The sequence below is a fragment of the Aplysia californica genome, unplaced genomic scaffold, assembly GCF_000002075.1.
Source record: "Aplysia californica isolate F4 #8 unplaced genomic scaffold, AplCal3.0 scaffold00002, whole genome shotgun sequence".
Lineage (NCBI taxonomy): Eukaryota > Metazoa > Mollusca > Gastropoda > Aplysiida > Aplysiidae > Aplysia > Aplysia californica.
This window is the reverse complement of record NW_004797272.1, coordinates 2,705,667-2,730,043: the sequence shown is the minus strand read 5'-3', so window position 1 is coordinate 2,730,043 and position 24,377 is coordinate 2,705,667. Positions and strand designations below refer to the sequence as shown.

The 24,377-nt window shown below is 39.0% G+C and overlaps 2 protein-coding genes across 2 annotated transcripts in view; one reads left to right on the top strand and one right to left on the bottom strand.

Annotated features, from left to right (window-relative positions):
- LOC101858531 (fumarylacetoacetate hydrolase domain-containing protein 2) overlaps positions 1-4,512 on the top strand; it is a 6,911-nt gene extending 2,399 nt beyond the window's left edge. Inside the window, exons 3-7 of the mRNA XM_005089009.3 lie at positions 515-574; positions 1,078-1,234; positions 1,816-1,924; positions 2,460-2,547; positions 4,003-4,512. Of these exons, the coding sequence (XP_005089066.1) occupies positions 515-574; positions 1,078-1,234; positions 1,816-1,924; positions 2,460-2,547; positions 4,003-4,065 (477 nt within the window). The 3' untranslated portion in view covers positions 4,066-4,512. The remainder of the gene's footprint in view (positions 1-514; positions 575-1,077; positions 1,235-1,815; positions 1,925-2,459; positions 2,548-4,002) is intronic.
- A 4,149-nt stretch (positions 4,513-8,661) lies between these two features.
- LOC101858314 (STE20-like serine/threonine-protein kinase) overlaps positions 8,662-24,377 on the bottom strand; it is an 81,033-nt gene continuing 65,317 nt past the window's right edge. Inside the window, exons 13-21 of the mRNA XM_005089008.3 lie at positions 24,190-24,313; positions 22,926-23,054; positions 21,815-21,958; positions 21,115-21,244; positions 19,646-19,770; positions 18,175-18,363; positions 16,845-16,970; positions 16,124-16,237; positions 8,662-14,608 (exon numbers count right to left, since the gene is read on the bottom strand). Coding sequence (XP_005089065.1) covers positions 14,441-14,608; positions 16,124-16,237; positions 16,845-16,970; positions 18,175-18,363; positions 19,646-19,770; positions 21,115-21,244; positions 21,815-21,958; positions 22,926-23,054; positions 24,190-24,313 — 1,249 coding nt within the window. The 3' untranslated portion in view covers positions 8,662-14,440. The remainder of the gene's footprint in view (positions 14,609-16,123; positions 16,238-16,844; positions 16,971-18,174; positions 18,364-19,645; positions 19,771-21,114; positions 21,245-21,814; positions 21,959-22,925; positions 23,055-24,189; positions 24,314-24,377) is intronic.

Sequence of the window (24,377 nt, the reverse complement as noted above, 5' to 3'; positions counted from 1 at the left end):
CACACACACATTGAAAAGGAAGTTAGCACACAACAATTTTCGATCACATTCAAAGGTTCTTCTTTTTCTTCATTGCACTTCTCACTTCTCAGAACTTTATTTTAAGCTGATTGGGGAACTGTATCAAAATGCTGAAATTATAGAAATTAGAGTCTGGCTGGGGTGAGGGTGGAAAAGGGGAGAGGGAAAGGGGATGGGGTGGTTTTGCTTTGGGCACTGACTGCTGAACGAGGTAGGTGCTTCTGTCCTCGTTAAAAAAATCCCTCTATGTCCTCACTGGGCGGTCCTTGCCCAGGTAAGGTAACCCAGGGAAGTAGGAGGCGAATAGAACACCAAAGAACAACGGGGAAGAGGCTATCCAATAACTGATTACCGAATATAGGGCTACAGCTTTTGTGTTCATGCTCTTACGCCAGTTTGAACCGGACAGAATGATATACAAAAAAATTATATTTGTCTGAAAATATGTACTATTGTAAGTCTTTTTTTCCCCCTTTTTTTCTCACATGTGAAGGAACTTGATTGGGAAGTGGAACTGGCTATTGTGATTGGAAAAGAAGGGAAGAACATTTCGGTGAGCTTTTATTTATCAGACGTATACTGAATTTGAAATCGTTTTGCACTAAACTGTGGCATAGAAAACTAGCATAGAGACTTGCCACCTTAATGAATTGTCAAGTGCCGTTTTCTTTTTTATATGCTTACTATAAGTCGTTGCTTTATGTAGACTTTTTTTTGGTGCTATTGCTACCTGACTTCTCAAGTTTTAATTTGGAGATGATTCTATGTTGTTGACAATTATTAATTTACTTGTGATTAAGTGATGACTTTTGTTATTTTTATTCTGGCTAGAACTCTTTGTTTCAAACTATGGCCCTGCTGCCAGTCCCGTTTCATACTAGGCCCACTAGAGTTTCACCTGAGCTTGCTGCACTTTGCATCCCTCCCCATCCTTCCCACACCTTGCCTTTTCCTTGGGTTTTCTTGCACTATATATAAAGTTTTATAACAAAAGCATGATTATATTTCAAACACAGATGGTAGCCTATGTCTCTTTTGTTTGTCCTTTTTTTTCAGAAAGAGGAAGCAATGCAGTATGTATTTGGGTATACTATCGCTGATGACGTCAGTGCCAGAGACTGGCAAATAAAGTACAAAAACGGCCTGATTGGGAAAAGCATGGATGGCTTCTGCCCTCTAGGACCTGCCATTGTCATGAAAGAAGATTTGGAAGGTTTGTGTTTTTTATCATCAATATTGCTTATTGTATTTACTTATTAGAATATTACACTAACCACCACATGAAGCTGAAAGGGTTGTGGTAAGTTTGAAAATGAATAGGATACCGTTCAATTCACATACAACTTTGGGTACCGGTACCCCAAACACACGACAGTAACCATAGCATCAACAATACAAAAATGCTTCCAATGACCAAAGGCATATTTATCTTTGTTTTGGGACAGTGTTTCTGAAAGGTAGCCTATTTATTTTGTATGTCCATATATAAATAAAGGCTCAGTTTTAATTAAAAGTATTTATGAGTTTGTTGTTTTTCCCCCCTTTTTATTTGTACATATATACATATCTTTAAATCACTCTCTGGGGGACTGCGTCAGTTTTTAACCTAGAACTGTTTTTCTCTTCCGACTTAGTGTGTTTTTCCCCTACATATCAACATTTTCGTTCTCATAAATATACCGCTTTTTTAGCAGTTTGAATCCCGTGGTACCTTTGTCTGTCCATTGCACATGTTTTGATTAATGCAAGAACGTAGAACAGGTGTTTATAAAATTCTCTCTCTGGTCTTTTCAGATCCACACAATTTAAAAGTGTGGACCCGAGTCAACGGTGTTACAAAGCAGGACAGTAATACAAAGCAGCTAGTATTTAAGACAGAAGAGCTAATCGCTTTTCTTTCCAGGTTAGTATGTTGCCATGTACATCTTTATTTCACCATGGAAAATCTTATGGGTCTCAGCATCTATACAGAATTGGCTATAAACCCAGGAAAACAGAAACCATGATGTATGTTCAAATCCTTTATAAAAAAGAACATGCACTTTTGGCACAAATTGTCTGGATATCCTTGCTTGTTCTGGTAGGATTTGAATGCTCATTGTACATGTATAACTTTTAATGCCTTATTCAAGGTAAATCTTTTTTCTTTGGTAATTATAGTTTTGATTAATTGATTCAAATGACAATGAAAAAGTATGTACATGTTCCTTTTCAATGTGAAATTCTGAATCTTGACTGTAAGTACTCAAGAATTTTTAAAATTTTAGTTGTGTTTGATGCTCTGAATGCTGAATCTTCCGACTTCGTTGCCATTGACAACTTTTGATTTTAGTTGATGAACTGATAGTGTACTTCCTTTCTATTATAAGACCTATATATTGGTATAAGTGATGGCTGCAAAACATCATTTGCATCTCAAACTGCTTCTTTCTGCACAGATTTTTCACTCTGAAACCAGGGGACACAATCCTAACTGGCACCCCTCCTGGTGTTGGCTTTTCCCGCAAGCCTCCAGAGTTCCTCAAGGTAGTACAAAAATAAATATCAATAGCAAATAGCATTTTAAAGATGTATGTACAGTGTAGCATGCTCTATTTTTACACTCACAGTCTGGCATGCACATAGCAAAATAGGAATGATGCAGCAATCGTTTCATTTTGCACGAATTGCTGTTTATGTAAAGGAAGAAACAGGACAATTATGTCAAAATAAAACAGGAATAATACCCCATGCGCCACGCCAACGTGCATGGTTCATAGTCCCTTAGAAAAGCCTACTTAGATTTGCAGAACAGGTCTTTTTAAAGTTTTTTTTTTATCCACCTCTGCTAGGACCAGCCGTTTTTCTAAGCCTTTTCGTTCCTTATACCCCGCCATGATGCAATCTCTGTTACAACTTTACGTAGATCTAACCAAAGGCCTTAATTTCACGGAACAGAATGATGGCTAGTTGTGCGCAGTGTTAGATCTCTTTTGAGGAGGAAGTGAGTACTGACTCACGTGTCTGCAATAGCCTACTGGACAGGCCTGTATGTGCCTTCATTATGAACACAGGCTCCCCCACATGCTGCAGAAGTGTGTAGGCCATGTCTACCCAGCGAGTTTTGGTCTACCACTGAACACTTCTGTGATACCATCATCTGCCTCTTAGACACTGGTTTTGGGTATACGAGTAGGTTGATAAAAAGAGCTTCCTCCTGTCTCTTTTTGTTTTCTTGACTATCTTCTCAACCTCGAACCAGCAACGTCGCACATGCCTGGGATCTGCCTTCAGATCTCGTGCCCAGATGGATCTTGGCCTTCCTCTCCTAACCTCCTCCACTAATGATTCCATTTTAGGCCTCGTCTTGTCACATTGTAAACTGTCTTGGTCACATCTTTGGCTACACTATTATTGCCTTCAGCATATAGAGAGGTTGTTGGCCTTCACTCAAACTGTGGACCCCCCCCCCCCCCCGCCTTTCTCTCTCTCTCTCTCTCTCTCTCTCTCTCTCTCTCTCTCTCTCTCTCTCTCTCTCTCTCTCTCTCTCTCTCTCTTTCTCTCTCTCTCTCTCTCTCTCTCTCTCTCTCTCTCTCTCTCTCTCTCTCTCTCTCTCTCATTATGGCTACTTCGGTTAAATAGATTTACAGTCGTGATTAATTAGATTTACCCTTGCTGACGCTAGTTCTTCTCGCTATCTATAAATTGTTTACGTTCTTAATTCTGTAGAAATCAACCACTTTGAATTTTTAATTCAGCTTAGTATTTAGGAATTTTCTAGAATACAGCTAACAGGTGTTTACAACAGTATTGATCTGATAAGACAAATTGATACGAGTCATTGTGCAAGTGCTGGAGAGTTGATGTTCGATAGTTTAGGAAATATTTGACTATAAATTACGCCACGAATTTTAGCCGCACTATAGAATGTAATAGCCGTATGTGTATAGATCTATTTGAAAGCAAATAATGAAAACATCAATGCACTTTGTCTCGTTTCAGAGAGGAGATGTTGTGGAAGTTGGCATTGAAAATATTGGGACTCTGACAAACAAAATTGTTTGAAAGCAAAACTGACTGAATGTTTGGACATTACACTGCAATCAAGCTGAAAGAAGTTCTCCATTTCTCCAGCCTTTTTTTGAGAATTCTTATTTCATTGAATGTTTCGAAGGAATAGCCCACTAGAGAGGGCTTATTGATATGCATTGTATTGTATTTGTTATTCATACCTTTTCTAATTATTTCAAAAATACTGTCTACTGATACCTTAACTTGGCTTTTACCAAATTGTATGTGAAGTCCATTATTCCCCATGCCAGAGGACTTAAGATTCACATTCCTTTAACTCATTAAGCTCTATAAAATGCATTTATTGGAGACACGCGTTTACATGCCAGACACTTGGGTTTATTGCTTGTAATTTTCTTTTACCGTATCATTTAATGCCGGTTCCTGCTTTGGATTTAGATTTTCATATTTTACAGTCACGGAACAAATTTTGATAAACTGTTTGCTTTGTTTTTATTATTATGTCGTTGTTGTTGGGTTGGTTGTTTGTTTGTTTTTTTGTTTTGTTTTGTTGTTTTGTTGTTTTTTTGGGGGGGACAACTGCAGTTAACCCTCATCAACCATTATAACCATTAACCCCCTCCCCCCCCCCCACACACACACAACACACACACACACACACACACACACACACACACACACACACACACACACACACACTCACCGTTAAACCGCCAGCCCCGCCTACCGCCAGTTCTATACATAGTCTCTTTGACTTTCACACTGCCAACCGCTATTCGCCAACTGTCTGAGTTGTACGGTCCTTATTTAACTAATAGAAATTTGCCTATACTGCGCATGGCGCACAACGCCCTCCAGTTGGCTACCCGACAATCTTTCTCCCGCTAAAAAGAGAAAAGACTCTGGGCTCTGAGTACATGTTGATCATCAACAAAAAGACACTTTTCAAACACAACCGCGCAGCAGAATCATGTTCCTTGACGTTGGGCAGCCGGAGCTATAATATCCTACAACAGAGAAACCCCGATGAACATCCAGCCCCGCTGTTGTGCCAACTTCGTTCTCGTCCCAAGGGTAGCCTAGCGATATACCGAGGTCTGACGGTACCTACACCTGTATCTGGAGTATCATCTCTGACTCAGAGGTTGACGTATAATGACCCTCCATCATTCACGGTCACGAGCTTCCTTTGCACATTCTGCTATACCGCACACATTCACCAGCCCAACCCTCTCCAACCCTCCTGGCTGTCCAAAAGGTCTCCATCCTCCTCCTTAACTCCTCCCATGGAGTGACTAAATAAGGAAGTTGTTGTATATGATGTATTCTCAGGATTCAAATGGTGATGTTTAGTCAAAGATAGTAAATAACAAGATGGGCCACTTAGCCAAAAAATCGATGATGAAACTTTTTTAATTGGCTCAAAGAGAGAAGTGGCCCATCTTGTTATGTACTATCTTTGGTTTAGTTAGCAAGTAGTTTAGTAAGAGTTTTATGGCTAGTCCGTGTTTTTATGTTGCCTAAACATGTTACTCTTTGTCTTCCCCTGGCTCCCCTCCCCACATCCTTCCTTCAACTTCAAACACCTGTTTCACAATGGTTTCATGTCGTTTTAAGTGGCAAGAGTGTTGTATTTTTCCACATTTTATTTTATTCAGCAGGGTTTGTCTTGCGTGGAAAATCTGGTTTTATTGTATAATATTTTTCACAGAAAAGGACAAATCCTTTTGAACAGTAAGTATGAAATGTTTCAAATTCAAATGATACTTATGCAGAATTGTTAAAAGATACGCGAAAAACGTTTTTATCTGTTACGTCTTATATAATGTCTTCCTGTTGTTTGTTCCAAAGCTGAGTTTTGTGAAAGTTTCATCATCGATTTTCATTGCATTCGGTTTCAGTCTCTACAGAACCAATTATTTTTATATCAAAATCAATCTATACATTATATTTTTTAAAATAAAATAAAATAAAAAAAATTTTTAATAAAAAAATAAAATTTAAAAAATGTATAAATTTTTTTAAAATTTATTTATTGCTCGGGGTGATAAAAAGCTCTATTGTGCACCATATAATAAATGAATATTATATTTGAAATACAAATTGAGATGTCCCTAATGGAAAAAGGGGGGGGGGGTAAAATTATCGAGACAATGGTTGCCAAAGTTTGGTGAGTTCCAAAGCGTGAGTTTCCTTGGAAACTGTACATTTATTTATTTATTTACTTTTTTTGTTCCTCCGATCAACGGTTCAAGTGATGATGGAGGCGAAGATGACGATGGTGTTTTTCAGTTTTAGTAAGTGTTTTACGGCACTTGCAACACGATACGGTCATATAAGAATAAGTGCCGAAGATTAGAGGTGTAGTGTTACAAGAGAGTAATGAGGCCAAGAGGTTAAGGTGTTGGCCTCTCATTCAAAGGTTCCGGGTTCGAATCCGGGTAGCGACCGAAAATTTTCTTCTCTAAATTTGTCTCCTTTCATCTCATTTCCTGCTCTCTAGCAATGTTCTGTCGTCTGTTTTCGTCTCCTCTTTCTGCTCCTTTGCCCCTTCCTCTGGGCTCCTGATTCTTTCTGCAGCCTTTCTACTACTGCTACTCCTTCGCTTCTTCTTACTGTTGTCTTTCAGCCACACACCTGATCTTCTGGTAGGAAAGATATACACCTAGCCTTCTCGGACAAGGACGAAAAATCTCGGAGGGCCCGTGTGCAAGTTGCGCAAGTTAAAGATCCCTTGGTGGTCTAAAATCGGTAAGAGTATTAAGAAGTTATTTTACATAATGTATTACATGTATCAGGATTCAAATGGTGATGTTTAGTTAGTAAGTAGTTTAGTAAGAGTTTTATGGCGCTCACATCAAGTACGATAAACGATTAGGAGCTATCTGTAGTTTTATACAGCCCTTGCAATACAATTTAGGTCATATAAGTCTAAAAGATTAGAGTTGTTCTGTTTTAGTAAGCACTTTACAGCTCTTGCAGCGCAATTAGGTCATAAAAGTGGCAACTTCGCTTCCGGTCCTCCAGTACTGCGTGTTGCTTTTTGTGTGCATTAATGTATTGATATATACTTGTGGTGAATTTGCTGATCACTCTTTAGGAAGAGGCAATCCTGTAATTCTCTGGTCGTCTAGGCATGGTTTTTCAGGCTTTTGACATGCTCCGACGACCACAGAAGTGCCTCGGGACCGGTTGCGAACGACGATAACGATAACCTGTAAGCACACAAGTTAGTCTGCTTTGACTATGAAAGTTAATTTTTACGAAGATTATTGGCCACATTCCTTTCACTGTTTTGAAAATGTGATAGCATAGACGTAGGGTAACAAACACACTACGAAGTGGCTAGCCGTACTTAGATCTAGGTTTGGCCCAATCGACTCAATCCTGTTAAGTACACAGGTCTCATGAGATCTAGATCTAGTTATTATTCAGGTTCAAATACATGCAAGTCAGTAAGGCACCTTTTGGTTTTGTCTGAAATACAAATACTTTAGGCATTGCAAACTAAAATTTTCATTTACAATTCAGCCATCAATATTAAGTACGGCTAGACTGACAGTCTACCCGTCCGTAAGTACGGCTAGCCTGGCTGTCTACCCGTACTTAAGTACGGCTAGACTTCTTGTCTAGCCGTACTTAAGTACGGCTAGACTGCCAGTCTAGCCGTACTTATCTTAGGCCCTATTTACATTAGAAAACAGGAGGTTTAAAATACATGCACAGTCATTAAGGAACCTGGTTTTGTCTCAAATACAAATACTTTAGGTACTGCACACTAAAAATGTATATTTACAATTCAGTAGGCCTATTTTTTGTAAATGGTCAGTCTAGCCATCATATTAAGAATAAGTACGGCTAGACTGTAAGTCTAGCCGTACTTAAGTACAGTCTAGCCGTCATTAAGTACGGCTAGCCTCTTCCAACACACTAACAATGTCATCACTTAGAAGCGGCCCCCATGTGATTTTTCGGCCTACTTTTATTAAATGCTAGGGATGAAGATGACGAATTATTTCCAAATTTTTGGTCACTCTATGCGAGGAGTTGGGAATGAGGGTTGTGTCCTGCCCCCCAGGACAGCCTGGCGGGGATCTAGAGTAAGCACAAACAAACTTAACACTAAGACTAACACGCATGTCATTTCCTACATCGGAACATCATCATCGCCAACATAAATAATCATCCTCATGCTCACTATCACAATTACCATTACCGTCACCATCGCCAACAACATCATCATCATCATCAGCATTATCATCATCATCATCATCATTACCGACTCAACAATTCCCCTTTCATATAACAATCTGCACCATTACTTTCTTTTTACGTAACCAACAAAAACGGGCACCAAAATCAGGACACGGGGAAAAAAAAAAAAAAAAAAGTCATAAAAGTGGCAAAGAGTAGATATGTTACAGGAGAGCAACAAATACAATAAAGAAGGATAGAAAAGGATAATAGAAAGAAGTTTGATAGATAAGAAGGGGTGTAACACACCAAAGCATCCACCAACCACCCACAAATAGAGGTGGTCAACCTTAACAAACATCCTTTTTATACATTTTCGAGGCAACGACCCCATAAAATGATATTAAAAAGTAACAACAAATGAGACCAAAAAAGTTGTGGTTTCAAAATAAATAGCTTTATTGTCCAAGTACAAGACATTAACAAGTTTTGATATAAATTTGTATAATTTCAGCAATTTTAGAGAAAACATAACATACTGATCTGAATGTGGCAAAGGGAATTTTACAGTAGAAATAAACTGATTTACATTATGTGGGTAGGAGCAACACTATCTTATCCTCCGTTAATGTGAGGTGCGTCTGTCCAGGAAATCCGCCAAAAAAAAAAGGCATCTTTAACGCAAACTTCATTTTCTTACTTCTAAATCTAAAAAATATGGGAGATCCCAAAATTCCAAAAAAGAGAGAGAGTTAATTTTGTTTGTTATGAGATTACTTGTCGGATTATAACAATGCTACATATCGTTTATCATTTTTTTTAAAAAGGAAAGAGACTGAGCACCTGTCGGCATCTGGCATTTACAGCATACACTGTACCCCTTAAGCTCCTACAGTTACTCATGATGCAGTTGCCTCAAATTACCTGATTGAAGCTTGGAATACTGGCTGGACAACAGCATGTGGTACAGGAACCCACTCAGTCAATAACTGGTCCTTATTATGGATCACCAAGAAACTTCACCGGTATTTTGAGAACAGTAAAATTGTTGCAAAAAAAATGTTGTTTCACAACTTTAATAAAAGTATTAAAAGATGGGATGATGTGGCACCCACTGATATTTCAATATCAGACACTGTTTGCTATTATTCTTTATTTAGCCTTATTTCCTTTCCTCAATTTTACAAACAAGTTGTATTAAGCTTGGTGATAGTCATCGGTTCTAGTATGTTTGACACCCCCCCCCTCCCCCAACATCTTTGAAAATTGAATGGTTCACAAAAAGCAATCATTATTATGGAGATCCACTCATAATTCATGAAAAGAAAGGGGTACATCAAATTACTAAAAAGTAATTCAGACGTAGGTCAGGGGGGGGGCAAAAGCAAGGAACTTAAGGGGACAGCTCATCACTGAGCCAGCCAAATGGAAGCTGTAAAACAGTGCAATATGTACAGTGTGACAGCTACTTTCTACAGTGACCCTGTAACAGATTGGCCTGGTGCTGTGCCAGTAAGAATTTCTAAGTGACGCGGCCCCTCATACATTATTCCAAAGTTCTTCAATCGTAATACAAATGACGTATACTTGCAAACAAATCCATTCACAAAATGACATCCATAACTCTGGCTATATTTCATAAACTCTACACGAGTATTCTTGCCAACCAAATTTAGGAGTAGGAGTAAATGAAATCTATGATATACCGAAATGGTGTAAACTATACAAGTTGTGTACAGTGAAGTGTCGCCAGCATTAAAGAAGGGAAGAAAAGAGAGAACTCTCATACTAAGTACTATTGCTATCCAGTTCCATAAGAAAAGGAAAACTGTACAGGACACACTTAGTGCCTAGCCTTAGTCTGAGCCAGCAGATCCGCAAACAGGTCAAGTGCCTCGTCATCACAAAGTAAAACCTACACACTGTCATCTTAATTACTCTATCTTGAGCAAGCGTTCCCATTGGCAAATTTCTCCTTGCAAAGTTCTACACTAAAGGATAGGAAGGGGCGTAATGGAGGAGTCTTACTACTCTTAATGTAAATTTTCAGAAGCATGGCACATTCACAAAATATGTGTTACCATGAACATTGTTTATGCCACATTCCCAAATTGAAGTAAAACTTGTTAAAAAAAACTCAAGGGATTGAAAACCTCAGAAACCACAAAAATTGAGGTTGATCTAGTCATTTCCCAAGACATGGTGAATGAAATTTCATTTATTTTAAAAAGGAGATCAATATTCGCAGTCACACACAAAGCATGTGCTCTGGATAAACTACACACCGCACTGAATCTGTGGTGGGGCTCACTGCACGCAAGAATATTTACCAGTGATTAATACTCCTTAGAATTAAGTATTGAGACAAAACGCAAAAGGGCAATACTTGTAACATTCAGAACATGCAGAAATCAATAAAGTTATATACAAGTTTGCATAAACAATTAGAAACCTGGACACTGGGTATACTGCTAACTGGACAAAACCAACAAGGAAACTGGGAACCAGCACTACAGCTCCTGCTACAACTTGCTACAGCAAGCCCAAACTTTACAAGAATCAATAGGAAACGAGGCAAACTGGCCAGGATGTAACGCACTGATGGTGAAAAGAGTCTCATGGGAACACGTACAGCTGCAGCCCTCCGCCTTGTCCCCGACACAGCCTTTGCGCTATTCAGACATCAGCTCAAGTCCTCATCCCACACACAGCGGTAAGACTGAGAGCACGGGTGTGCTGGCTCTGGCCCAAAACATTCACTCTCTGTACTTCTTCTATCGGACAGGAAAATCGGATCAGAGCAGTAGTAAAAGTACAAATCAATTCCGACACCCTGATCAATACCAGAACATATCAAACGTAGTCCATTCAATCACATTGCCTGGCAAGTCTCAGTCATCATGAATCTCAACACCGAAGTGAGTGCTGGTGTTGGAGAGGGAAAAACATCATCAAGTAGTGGAATGTGGACAGCTAGAAGCTAGGAGATAGCCACATCTATATATACATGAGACTCCAGCTTGAGTGGTGTTAGTGTTCTACGAGCACAGTAAAAGTCTCCAACAAATCCCACCCCAGTGGGCACAGAACACAACTCTACATCCAGTAACGCCATAGCGCACACCAACTATCGTAGGTGGCAGCCAACTGGCAATGTCCCTTGGTTCCTAATCTCAGCAAATGTCCCAGTGGTAGGCAACATGGGTTTAAGGAGTAACCACAGGTGTTGTGCAGCACCAGTGTGACTGGATGAGAGCACTGAGAGAGGACAATAGGAGTGCAGAGGGAGGACACGTTCCAACTTCTTTGGGGCAATCAGAACTTTAGTAAAATCAACACTAAGGAGTCAACATAGAGAGACTTTATAAGGCAACCATAATTTATACACAAAATAAGAATACTCATGATTTTCTTTCTCATATGTTAGAGGCAACATTTACAAAACACGATTTTTAGTTGCAGGGAGATAAAATGCTGTGCCAAAGAATCCATAAACTTCACTTCTGACATCATCCCCTTCGTTCTTGCTCTCCCTCTACATCCCCCCTTGTCCTCCTGCCTCAACATATCTCCATAAAGCATCTAAAGACTGCAAACTAAATCACGTTCACGGACAAACGCATCCCAGCAATGGCTTGTTTACTGTCAACCTGTTATAAACCAAGGTGTCTGTGCTCCGCATGTCTCAGTCAGGGGCAAAAGTCTAGACAGACCTTAGGCAAGAAGAACAGCAGGATCTAGGTTATATACACGGAATTTGACCAAGTCTTTTAAGTACAAAATCTACATGTCTTAAAAATAAGCAAAGAACAATGAGGTCATGCACCAAAACAGTGAGGATAGATGGGTCAGTGGACACAACGTGGACAGCACATATTTAAACACAGTTGTTTCAGGTGTAGAAAAAACACGAGCTCACAATACACACTTATACAGACACCACAGAAAATCACTCTGGCGATCTTTTTTTTTATACTCTGTACTTACAGGCTGGCAGACAGCATAGCACCCAATATCCCTGTGATATCTACGTCGATGAATGAGAACTGTACTTGAAAATACATACAAACTCAGTCTTTTAGTCAAAAATCACCATTGGAGACAGACCACACCTATTGTTCACAACAACTTCATGTGTGTACAGATATACTACAAAAACAAAAATAAGAGACATTTTGCAGAAATTACCATTGAGTGCACAGCCTTGACGAAATGACCTCCTGGGGCAAAATTCCACATGTGCAGCCTCAGAGAATGTTTGTGATGTGCATGTGCACAGTGACAAATTTGATTATCAGATACAGGTTGTTTGCAAGTGCCATACATCCTCAAGGTATCTACCAGGTGAAATAAATACATGGTGAAAGACAATTTGAAAAATAAAGAACGTAAACGTAACAAAATAATAAAACAAGTAAGAAACTGTTTACAAAAGCATGACATCAAATTTCCAAGGCTTACTCAAAGTAGCTAAGCACGTGAATATTCAGATGTACAAATGAGAAGCTGAGAATGCAATGGAACAATATAGAAGGTTTAAAAGGCAACAGAAAAGTTCAGCATTAATGAAGTAAATCCATGACCATCTGAAACCTTCCAGCCTCTCTTACATGGGAACAAAAAGTATGAATTCAATACAATTCCACACAAAGAATAATCATTTACTTGTAATTACTGAGTATATACCATAAAATATTCTGAAATTGCTTGGCCTCCAACATTAAATTTTTAAAATATGTTCACTTTAAACTTTTTTTCTATTCCCCCATTAATAAGCATAAGGCCAAGAGGCTGTTCGAGTATGGCTTCATGTCTGGAGACAAAGTGTATCACTATTGGTTCAAAATTAGTCACAGATTAAAGGCATGTTGTAGAAAAGTGTTCTTTTTTTCTTTCAACAAAATTGGACAAGTGGTAATAAAATAAGAAACTACAAATATTCTTCACAGCAAAATGACTACTAACAACACAAATTAATTGAAAACAGAAATAATTTTTTTTTTTAAGAAAAAGAAAATTCAATTAACTTTTATGCCCCATCCCAGTAGTTTTAAAATCTTCTTAAAATTGAGCAATTTCAACTGTCCAAAGGGATAATATCCTTTGAATTAGAACAACCTATCTTTTTAATTGTTACAACCATTTCAAGAGTGGGATTTTAGTACGTACTTAATAGATTTGTAACTCTTGGTAGTTGAGGAATATTCCAAACTAAAACCATTTTGCTTTTAACTGTTGCTAAAGCAGGCCCTTTCCTTGTCGATTATTTTCGGACTGGATATTTTTTCTTCTACAAATTCTAGACAACTACAAAACTGATGACTACGAGCCATTTGTGCTAACTACAGTTAGTTCTAAATATCTACATCAAAGTTAGTACTTTTAGCTATTATGCATTGTCAAAATTCCTTAAAGCGCACCACTACATCTTCGCATATTTTTCACGAGAGAAGAAATCTTCGGCACCGAGTTTCACATAAGACCTGCACTGTCATCCTCCTTTACGAATGGCCATAAAAAAATGATTACACAATTTGATTTAGATATGCGTAGATTTTTACAGGCCATAAAATATACAATATGACCATAGCCACAACTCATTGGGAAGGATGTTCCATTGAAAATAACAAAAAGAAAGGAAACTGACAAAAGAAAAAGAAAGAAATATAACCTTCCACAAGTACAGTCAACAATTCATGAGTATAGTCCACTCACAGTGTCTATAAACTACACACATCAATTAAATCAAAGAGCACCCCTCAGGGTGTGTCACTACCCCTATGTAGTGAGCTGAAACACTCATCTTTAAAAGGAAGTATGAAAAGAGGCAGACAAGTTTCTGATCCAATCTGAAACTCTCACATAACCGGCATATGAAAATTTTGAAAAAAAAATTATCATGCAACCATACAGGTATACACACACTAAGGCAGGTGCAGTATCTAAGTCAGTGTTTCCGAACCGGCACGCAGATAACAATACGATCTGACAGCGACAAGTAAACTGCACCACTTCCTTATGTGCATGACAGAAAAAAAAAGATAAGAATGGTAACAAACCATTCATTCCAAAACTCACAAGCCTTAGCCTGCTATTCACACACTTCTCATTTTATTTCACAGTGCATACTGCCTTCACTATGACTTGGCTCAGTGTGCGAACCGCCCGATGTCAAATGTCTAGTCGAAACGAGAGCAGAGTGGGGAAGGGATGATCATATGACCGTTGAGTGACGCGAGCTGAGAGAACCATCCTTCTGCTTGCCCCGTTGACTTGAGGGTGGTTGGCGGGTGCTGGGAAGGCCAGGAATATCAGCAGAGACAACATCAGCGTAAAAAGACTGTTGCTCCTCCGTCTCTCGCTGGAACTGTTCCTCTAGAGCCTGCAAGACAAAAAAAAATAAGTTCAACTTTCAAAATATTAGAAGCCTAACTTATTTCTCTTGAGGTTTTAACAATTGAAATGTTCCAGTCAGCGTCTAAATGCCATTTACAGAAATCTAAAAATCTAATTAAAGTCAATGATTCACTTCCAAGTTCTGGATCTTTTCTTCAGCTTTTATCCGAGAGGAGAGCAAAACCCTCTGTACCAGGGCACTCTTTTGGAACAAAATCTAAAATGACATGTACATTGCTGAATTTGTCATTAAATCAAAACAAGTGAATGTCTTTTGAAAGTTCTTCATCTAATGAATGAAACTCCGGTAAAAGAAACCTGTTTTCGGAAATAGTCACAAGAGATATGACCTAGATCAAAACAAAGGCCCGTTGATGTTTCTCTAAACATATTTACATTTTCGTTAACAAATCGATTGGTTCTGTTTAGATATTTTGCTTCCGATTTCTGGCAAATACAAGTGGAAATCCATAAAATGAGTTTAGAAAAGGTATTTCATCAAATCTGAGGTGCACAATGAAATCTGTATGGACACAGCACCAAAGGGTAGATGTCAACATAGAAGTCCTTACAGGGAATCAGACTTACTCTGCTCACCTCTCTATCTTCAACAGCACAAAGTCTGCTTTGACTATCAAGGCACCCCGGAAATAGCGGGTCCCAAGAGTGTGACAAACATACAAAAGATGTAGAGGAAAAATGACGGTAGCAATGATAAGGAAAGAAAAAGCAGCAGTTCCATGTTGAAGTTCAGGCACAGTTATGAGCATGACATTGTTGTATCAGCCCATTTACAATTCCATTGTGCACAAGGACAAGTTAATGTCCCCACTTTGGGAATTGCCTAAAGACACTTCAGTCAGTAGCACTGCACGGGGGGGGAGCGCGCGCGACAACATATGACTTACAAATACAGTCGGTCCACTAGAGATGACCACCAACTTAACAAGAAAAACCATACAACACAGGCGGCTGTTCAGTATTTAAATGCTAAACTTCAGGGAGAAAAGGAATAACATTGATTCCAAGTGCTTATGTGTTTGTCTGGCTATTTGTTTGTTTGTCTTAGTAAGGAGAAGCACATCCATACACAAAATTCTCTTAGCACATGCAAAAAGCACCACAGACAAACAGAAACATCAAAGGGACAGAAAAGAAGAGGAACACTTCTACAACAGCCACTGGAACAAAGAGTATGGACACCTAGCAGGCTTTGGTGCTGAGAGGAACTGATCACATATGAACCTGTCCGGTGTGCAATGACGCTGTTGCCAAGGACAGGTAATACAGGTAAGAAGTAGAACCTACCAGTGGAGCCCTCCAAACAATTGCACATTTCGAGTATATGATGTGAAAGGATACAACTAGTCCCAAAAAAAGATGTACATCTTTTCGTGCGAAGCAAAGTAAATAATATCTGTCAGTTAGTAACTGATCCTCGGAATGAAAAACAGGAACAAAATACCTGCAGCTCATTCAAGGGAATACATAGTCAACTTACCTGCTTGCGGGGAATCAACAAAGCCTTCCACTCATTCATGTCTGCGGAAAACTGTTCTTCAAGCTCTTTGATCTTCTGGGTCTCCTGTTCCATGAGCATTTTGCGTTTCTCGCCCTACACAAAAAAAAAGAAATAAGAAAATCAAAACCGTCAACTTTAAAGATCAAATTTTGAGACCCATCCATTTATTTTACTAAAGGTCCAAAAATATTTTGTAAAATAAAAGGTTGAAAAAATACATTCACAGTGAAGCAAGAAAAGTAGAATTATTAGGGACAGACAGTAGAGTAGCTTTAATAAAATACGGATAGGGAGGACAATAGCCTTGTGAAAAATAAACCAAAATAACGACAAAATTGTCAACAATAAATTATCGACGCTATAAACTCTAATCGTGAAATCGCAACATTATCCTACAATATGGAAATTATATCACCTGCAATGTGCATCAGTTTTCACATTTATTTTCAACTTCTGCCTCACACCCATATGCTAGCAGAAGAATTATCTAACATCACCCACCCACCTAAGTATACACCAGTGGCAGCACAGGGCAAAGATACCAATACAGCCCTGACAGGCAAGGTTGAAGCCTGCCTTCTAAAGGTTCTAACTTGTGCCGACGAGGGCATAAAAACACCTCTATTGATATACCAATACAGCTGTCAGCAAAACCTAGACAGTGGCATGGGAGAACTAGTCAAGCAGCCAAAGTCCTCACCTGTAACTGTTCCAGCTCCTTGACAGCAGCCTCGTTCTTGTCCATCAGGGCCTTGAACTGCTTCTTGTGTTTCTCTTCTTGGCGCAGCTGCTCCGACTTCATTCGTTTCTTCTCACTCTCTTCAAACTGCAAACAAGTTTCGGAGAAATTAACATAGGTACATTAAATGGCAATGAAAAATTACATGAAAATCAGGTTCATTGTCGCGACAATAACAAGAACAGCAACAGACTCACTTAATGGACTGTACCAACAGAAATAGAGAAAACCTAAACCCCTAAAGATGATCCAGACAAGTGGGAGAGATGCAACGATATAAAATACAAGGCAGGACAAAAGTGCCTAGCAGCTACGCAGTCAGGTAGCATTAAAGACAAGCTGATTGAGTCATTTTTACAGGTAAAACATCAGCTCCAATGGAAGATATTCCTTGAAAGTTCACATGTAAAAGAAAAACCCGTATAATTAAACAGGGTGCTCTGGTGTGGTTTTCTCCTTCTTTCCTTTCAAACATCTATCATCTCTCTTTGTTACTCTCTTGTAACACCTCTAATTTTTTTAACTTATATGACCTAACTGTGTTAAAAGTGTAGTAAAATTCTTACTAAAACCTAAAACAAACATTGCTCTTCAGTATATACCAAACATTATCAAGCTGAATGAAACAATGGATTGATGCAAGGTGGAGCTAAGCTATTGTTCTTGTCAAATTCGCACAACAACATCCCAAGAGGAAGTAAAAGACAGTTACTTTAAAAAAGTGACATCACTCCTCTCTCAATCACTGTGTGTCGATGACATCTTGTCCTCCTTCATCAGGACCGACAACAGCAATGGAAAATATTAACCATGATAACCATATGGCGTAAAAAAGCACCAAAAGACAAAACACCCACTATAGAAGAGAAGAGTGATCATCTCTATAAAGGCGGTCTTCTTGCACATTGTCATTATAATAAAGAAAAAAACAACTGGGGGGAGAGGGGGAGAGGAGGAGCGGGAAGTGGTTGTTTGGATAAGCTGATTGTCTTAAACCGATGGTCATTAGAGCTGGTTCAACCACACCTACAAACAAGATACTGTTCACGAGCATACTGCGTCAAAGCACCTATCCCCACCAGCTGGTGCAATGCACACAGATAGAGATTGGAGTACAGTCCTGCCACATGAAGAAGGAAAAACTCAAAGGTAAGATGTGGGGCAAAAGGACCAGGACGAACAAAGAACAACGTGGACCAAGGCATGGACTGGTCAAAGGATGACAATGTATAATGGCAGCTAATGACCGTAAACACGCGGGTCACCTCTAGAACTTGAAGGAGGAGCTCACCTGTTTGATCTTGACCTTGTCGTCCTCCGGGCTCCCCACAGTACTCAGTCTCAGGCTCTGTTTGAACATCTGGGCCCTGGTCTTGGCTTCATTCTTCAGGATCTTGGGCAGGCGTCGCTTCTCATTGCTGTGTCTGGATGCCATCTCGTCCTCCTTCATCTGATTGTAGCGCTTCAGGTTGTCCATCTCCTGAAAATGTGCAAACATAATAAAGTTAGAAATGAATAAGCCTGCGTTTGCATAACTGGACTTTTACATTATTATTATTATTATTATTATGACTGTGATTATCATTAGGCTACTGTACCCGTAATCGTGAGACTGCTGGTTTCAGGGTTTAAGCCTTAGCTTGGTCCGACATTGTGTCCTCAGGAAAACACATATTTCTTATTTGGCTCGGCCCTTTCAGAGATGGACAACTTGGAGGTTCTCCCTCATAAATAACCTACTGGCGTTGTAATACAAATTTCTTTACAAAGATAAAAACGTGACCTCCATTTCTTGTTTTGTGACAAGAGCTGAACTCTACAACACATCACAAAAGTCAAAGAGTTTTCCCTAAAAAATATATGAGAATGAATCATAAAGCATAAAATATCCCTTGACCAAGTAACTTTAGATCCTCACATCCATCAACATTCCCTTAACCCATTCATGAGGTAGGATTTTTTCAATTTTTACTATCCCAATTTTTGTTATTCAGGACAGTGAGCAGTTTCAGTCATTTTGCTGTCCCTTTCAAAACCGAAAATTTGTGTAATTTGTACATTTTTATTATCAGAGATTTCAATTCTTTTGTTATTTTTCAAACAAAATTTCTTTCACAGGTATTGTTGAACAATTATAAGATGCCATATGGTGCATTTTAGGACATACATTGAACGGAAAGATGGCCTCCTGGCTCACGTTTGACATAAGTTCTGATGTATGGGAGCTCTCACATAGGGATTAAATACATACTCATTTCTTGCACTCTCAGGCCTGCCAACTTTTGAAAGTGCAAAATAGGGAAAATCAGCGTGGCGCACTGCGTGCCAGGTCATATTCCTGTCACACTCAACTAACCCATATTTTTGAAATATATGAATATATGTCTGCAAAAGCAAGTCTCGCAAACAATAAAAAGATCTCCGTACTTATGTCCAACGAGGCAACACAGAGTAGGGATCGAGTAAACGTAGTGCGTAAATTCGGTTGCCAGATTTACTTGAGCGTTATATGTAGCCGAACCATCAAACAGTAAAGGACGCGGGGCAAATCTGGACATTTTAGTAACACACGAGCTCCCGTATCGTCGATTTCATACGTCATTTTCACGCAAGTAATTGTAATAATATTATAGTATAGCGCGGCTCAGAAATCGGGAAATCAAGACTGTTATCTGGAGGTCGAGAGCAGCGCATCTGATTCGGGAAATTCCCGACAAAATTTGTCCGGAAGTTTTGCAGGCCTGCACTCTGTTCAAACGAACCTTCTGGTGTCTGGTGAGCATTTGATGTCTCTTCACGAAGAAGAGGTCCTTGAGCTGTGTCTTGATGAGCTGGTTGCGTTCATGGAGCTGGCTCTTCTCCATCTCCCACATGCTGGCCTCACGACCTGGTGAGCATTACATTCATTATAGTTTTAGTATGAGTTTTACGGCACTTGCAACACAATCAGGTCACATTAGTGCCAAAGAGTAGAGGCATTACAAAAGAGTAACAAAGACAAAAAAGATGGAGAGATAAGCACAATTAATGTTTCAGTGAGTTTTAGTAAGTGTTTAAGGCACTTGCAACACAATCAGGTCACAAAAGTGCCGAAGATTAGGGGCGTTACAAAAGAGTAACAAACACAAAAAAAGATGGGAGAGATAAGAACGATGACTGTTTGATAGGAAAGAAGTAACAAACCACATGAGACTACCCGCCAACCACCCACAGACATTCATTAGGCTATCGAAAACAGGAACACCCCAAAACAACATCATCATCAATGTACAATCTGCAGGAGTTTAGACAAAAAAAGGAAAGAAAAATTCCAGAAGGAAACAGACCAAGCAACACAAAATTATGATCAAATCTTGTCCACCAGCACATTTAGACAGACACCATGAGCTACAAACATCTTTGGGTACAAAGAGGATTTTGATACTTTACACTCAAAAGTACAAAACAAAGCATTCTTCACACTCTGCGTTTGTTGTTACCATTAAGCCTTTGTACATATTGCAGCTATAGATACAGCCATTCCTTTCACCTGTCTCTTCACTATTACATAACAGACAGCAAACAGACTTCAGAAAACCTGAGGGGAACAGGAGAAACTTTGGGTCTCTTCCAACAGTATCTAGTATAATCTAGTAGTGGGCCAAGAGTCACAAACTTAACAAACTTAAGAGAAAACATAACCAGGTCAGCAAGCACCATGGATTAGTATTATAATATCCTAGATCATGCACTGTCATAGCTACCACTCTTTGCTCTCTATAAAAATTTTGCTACGAAGTGTGCACACCATAAGGACAAAATAAAATAAGGACAAAACACTAGTCTCACATTAGTCGCGTGTACCAGCACCTTTTCCCCCTTTACCCTTCATTGGACTCCAAATTGAGTCAAACGATGTGTTCCATTGTGAACCAGGAAGATGTCAAAGAGCATTAGAGTACAAGTCTACAGCAAATACAGACCGAATGTCCTCAGTCCAACTTCTGTACACTTTGTTTACTAGGAATTTTATGTAGTTGCAATACAGATAGGTCATATAAGCGCCGAAGATTAGAGATTTTACCAGAACGTAACATACAAAAATGGAGAACCATGATCGCCAAAGTCTGTCGCAGATCTGGCCGTGGATGATGATGAAAAGACAAACAAAAGAAAGAGGACAGATAAAGATGACAGAAGTCCGATGGGAAAGAAGGAGTAAACCACACAAGAGCACCCGCCAACCACCCACCTCTGAACATTTGTTGCTTCTGCTGTAGACACTGGCTCTCTAGCAGGGCAATCTTCTGCCTGTGCTGGTCTGCCAGTTGACGCATGTGCTTCTCTGTGCGCTCCACCTGGTTCTCCATAAACGTACGCTCCTGGTGCAGGGAAGGAAAGAAATAACAGCATTGGGTGCGATTTTGTTGTTGTTGGTCTATTAAGAGTTTTACGGCACTAGCAACAAAAATAGGTTACATAAGTATCAAAGATTAAGGGTATTACCAGCACAACAAAGAATCTAAGTGTTAACATGTAATTGAAATCTCTTTGTAATAAACATGGCGAGACAATATTAGCAATAGGTCTGTCATGTAAGGTCTAATATACTCTCAATAGCACCCCTATCTTTTAAGTCCTGCTCCTAGTACTTAACAATTATCGTCTCCCACCACTTCCACAGTAATGATATTCCCCTTATTTGACCTTTTTTCGTTAACATTTGAGGATAAATTCAACAAAGGTTTTCATCTAAACAGATGGACACCATCAATTCATATTGGAACTGGCCTCTTACAGAAAAGAAAAAAAAAGAAAAAATCATTCAACCCTCATAAAATAAAAAAGATACAGTGTATGCGTTTAATGCCCCTATCAACACTTGGGGGTTATTTAAGAGAGCCCTCACAAAATAACCGGGACACCTACTAAGTGCCCTGTTCTTGACCTACCTTATCTTCCATCTCAATCTGGCGTGTCTCGCGGATCTTCTGAGCAGCTTCCTTTTTGTTGTCCCTGGGCAGCAAGTCTAGCTCTTGCTTCAGAAGCTTCATCTCCTGTCTCTGCTTCTCACGGAACATTTTCAGCTCTTTCTCCTGGAGAATGAGCCAGAAAAGTTTTATTACATACAAAATAGAAATACTTCTTTCTAACTAACCATTTATTTGTAGGAAGTTGTACCATACTGACAATTTATTTGTAAGAAGCTGTACCAGTGATATCAATAAAACAAATGACAAAGCTTACAACAATGTGCTCTGCAGCTGAGTTTTTGTTTTAGTTTTAGAAGAGGTTTTACGGCGCTCGCAACTGCATAAGGTCATATGAGCATCAGAAGATTAGAGGTGTTACAAGAGAGTAACAAACATAAAAAAGAAGAACGAAAGATGAGGACGATAGATGTTTGATAGGAAATAAGAAGCAAACCACACCAGAGCACCCGCCAACCACCCACTCAGCTGAGTTTGAAAGGGTAGAGAGCCATAGACATCTAGAGCCAAGTCAGTCACTTCTCCTTTTAATCAATAAAATCATACCCATACAATGTTACTCAATAGTGAAAACTATAAAGAACTATTCTAAACATTAATTAAAAAATCAGGCACAAAAAACCACTGTAAATTAAGCTTTAAATGCTGATTTCTTCTCGAAAATAATATCTGCAAACAGAACTGAATCATAATGAACTTACATAAAAACAACTTGAATCACTCCATTATACAGTGTTCTTTTATGTATCAGAGATACACCAAGACCTGTTGATATCAAATGATGTTGCGAGCACATAAAGTAACTTCTTATCTCCATCAAGCTGGTGATCCACTGGCAACAGCACAGTCACATTTCTTTACAACGAGATCGACATTATATTAAATAAGAACAGCCCAAAATAGGTTTCCCTTATCGGGAGTTCTTTCATTAGATGAAAAACTGTCATACAGGTTCATTTATTTTGATTTAAAGACCAATTTGATGACATGTAAACACTCTCAGGTTTTGCACCAATAGAGGGCTCCAGCATAGTGATTAAAAATCCCCTATGGAGATTAAGAGTTAAGTTACCTGCTCTCCTCTGAGTCTCTTGGCTGCATTCTTCATGTCATTCTGTTGAGCCTGTTCTGCCTTCTCAATAAGCTGCTTCTGCTGTTTGGTCAGCCCATCCAAATCCTGATCAAAGTGTTTCTTCAGGTTCTGAAAAGTGCAAATGTGGGAAATTCAGTACATCTACTTTATACACTGGTCGAGGGAATGTAGCTGATCTCAAAGTCCTTGGTGAGTTAGCCTTTGACTTTGAGATGGGCTTTGATTTTACGGCACCTGCAACACAATTATGACATATAAGTGCTGAATATTAGAGGTGTACAAGAGAGTAACAAACACAAGAAAGAAGGAGGAGAGATAAGGACGACAGATGTTTGATAGGAAAGAAGGAGAAAACCACACTAGAGCACCCGTCAACTACACACGACATCTGCTTTAAATAATTGGTCGGGGGAGTACTGTTGAGCTGAAAAGTGTGGTGACTTAGCGTTTGAGTTTGAGTACGGAAATGCACATTAATGCATTAACAGTCATTTCATGCTGAGAAAAAGGAAGACAGACAAACTGAAACAATACAAGGAAAGAAAAGAAGTAGGAACTACCAGCGGCCCGTTCATACCGCCCACTGAGTAAATATAATATAATACAATCCCATTCGACAGACAAAAACCATGACCAAACAAATACATAACAGAAATGGAAGGAGAAAAACCACACCAAACTGCTCACTGTGAAGGATACTTGACATGAGTGAACCATGTCACATAGTTGAGAACACATTTTTTTTTTTAAAGAGGTTTTACTGCACTCGCAACTGCATAAGGTTATATGAGCGCCAGAAGATTAGAGGTGTTACAAGAGAGTAACAAACATAAAAAAGAAGAAGGGGAGATAAGGAAGATACATGTTTGATAGGAAAGAAGAAGCAAACCACACCAGAGCACCCGCCAACCATCCACTTAGAACACACGATTAGAGACAAAAATTTAAAGGACAATAAGACCAAAAATTTAATGGACAATAAGACCAAAAATTTATGGACAACATTTTCAACATGTCTGAAATAGTTTGTAAGTGTAATTTCCTGTGTTAATGTTTTACACACCATCAACACAGCTTCAAACACTCAAAGAGTTGACACAAATTTCATATGAAACGTTTTCAATATGGGCCTACAGTTAAGCACAATGATGAACATTTGCAAATAATACGCATAAAGTATTGTCAACATGCACAGGTCATAAGCCTACAGAATGTATTATTTTTTAGAAGAACAATGACTCACCGTGGAGTCTAGGTCAAACTTCCTCTCCTTGGTCTCTAGTGCCAAGTGGTTCTTGTACTGCAGGTCTGTGATCTGCTTGTTCTCTTGTTTCTGCAGTAACTTCAACTCACGCAAATCTTGTTTCCTGAAAATAATAAAAATAATAGTTTTGAGATGAAAAGAATAATAATGAGATAATAATAATAGTT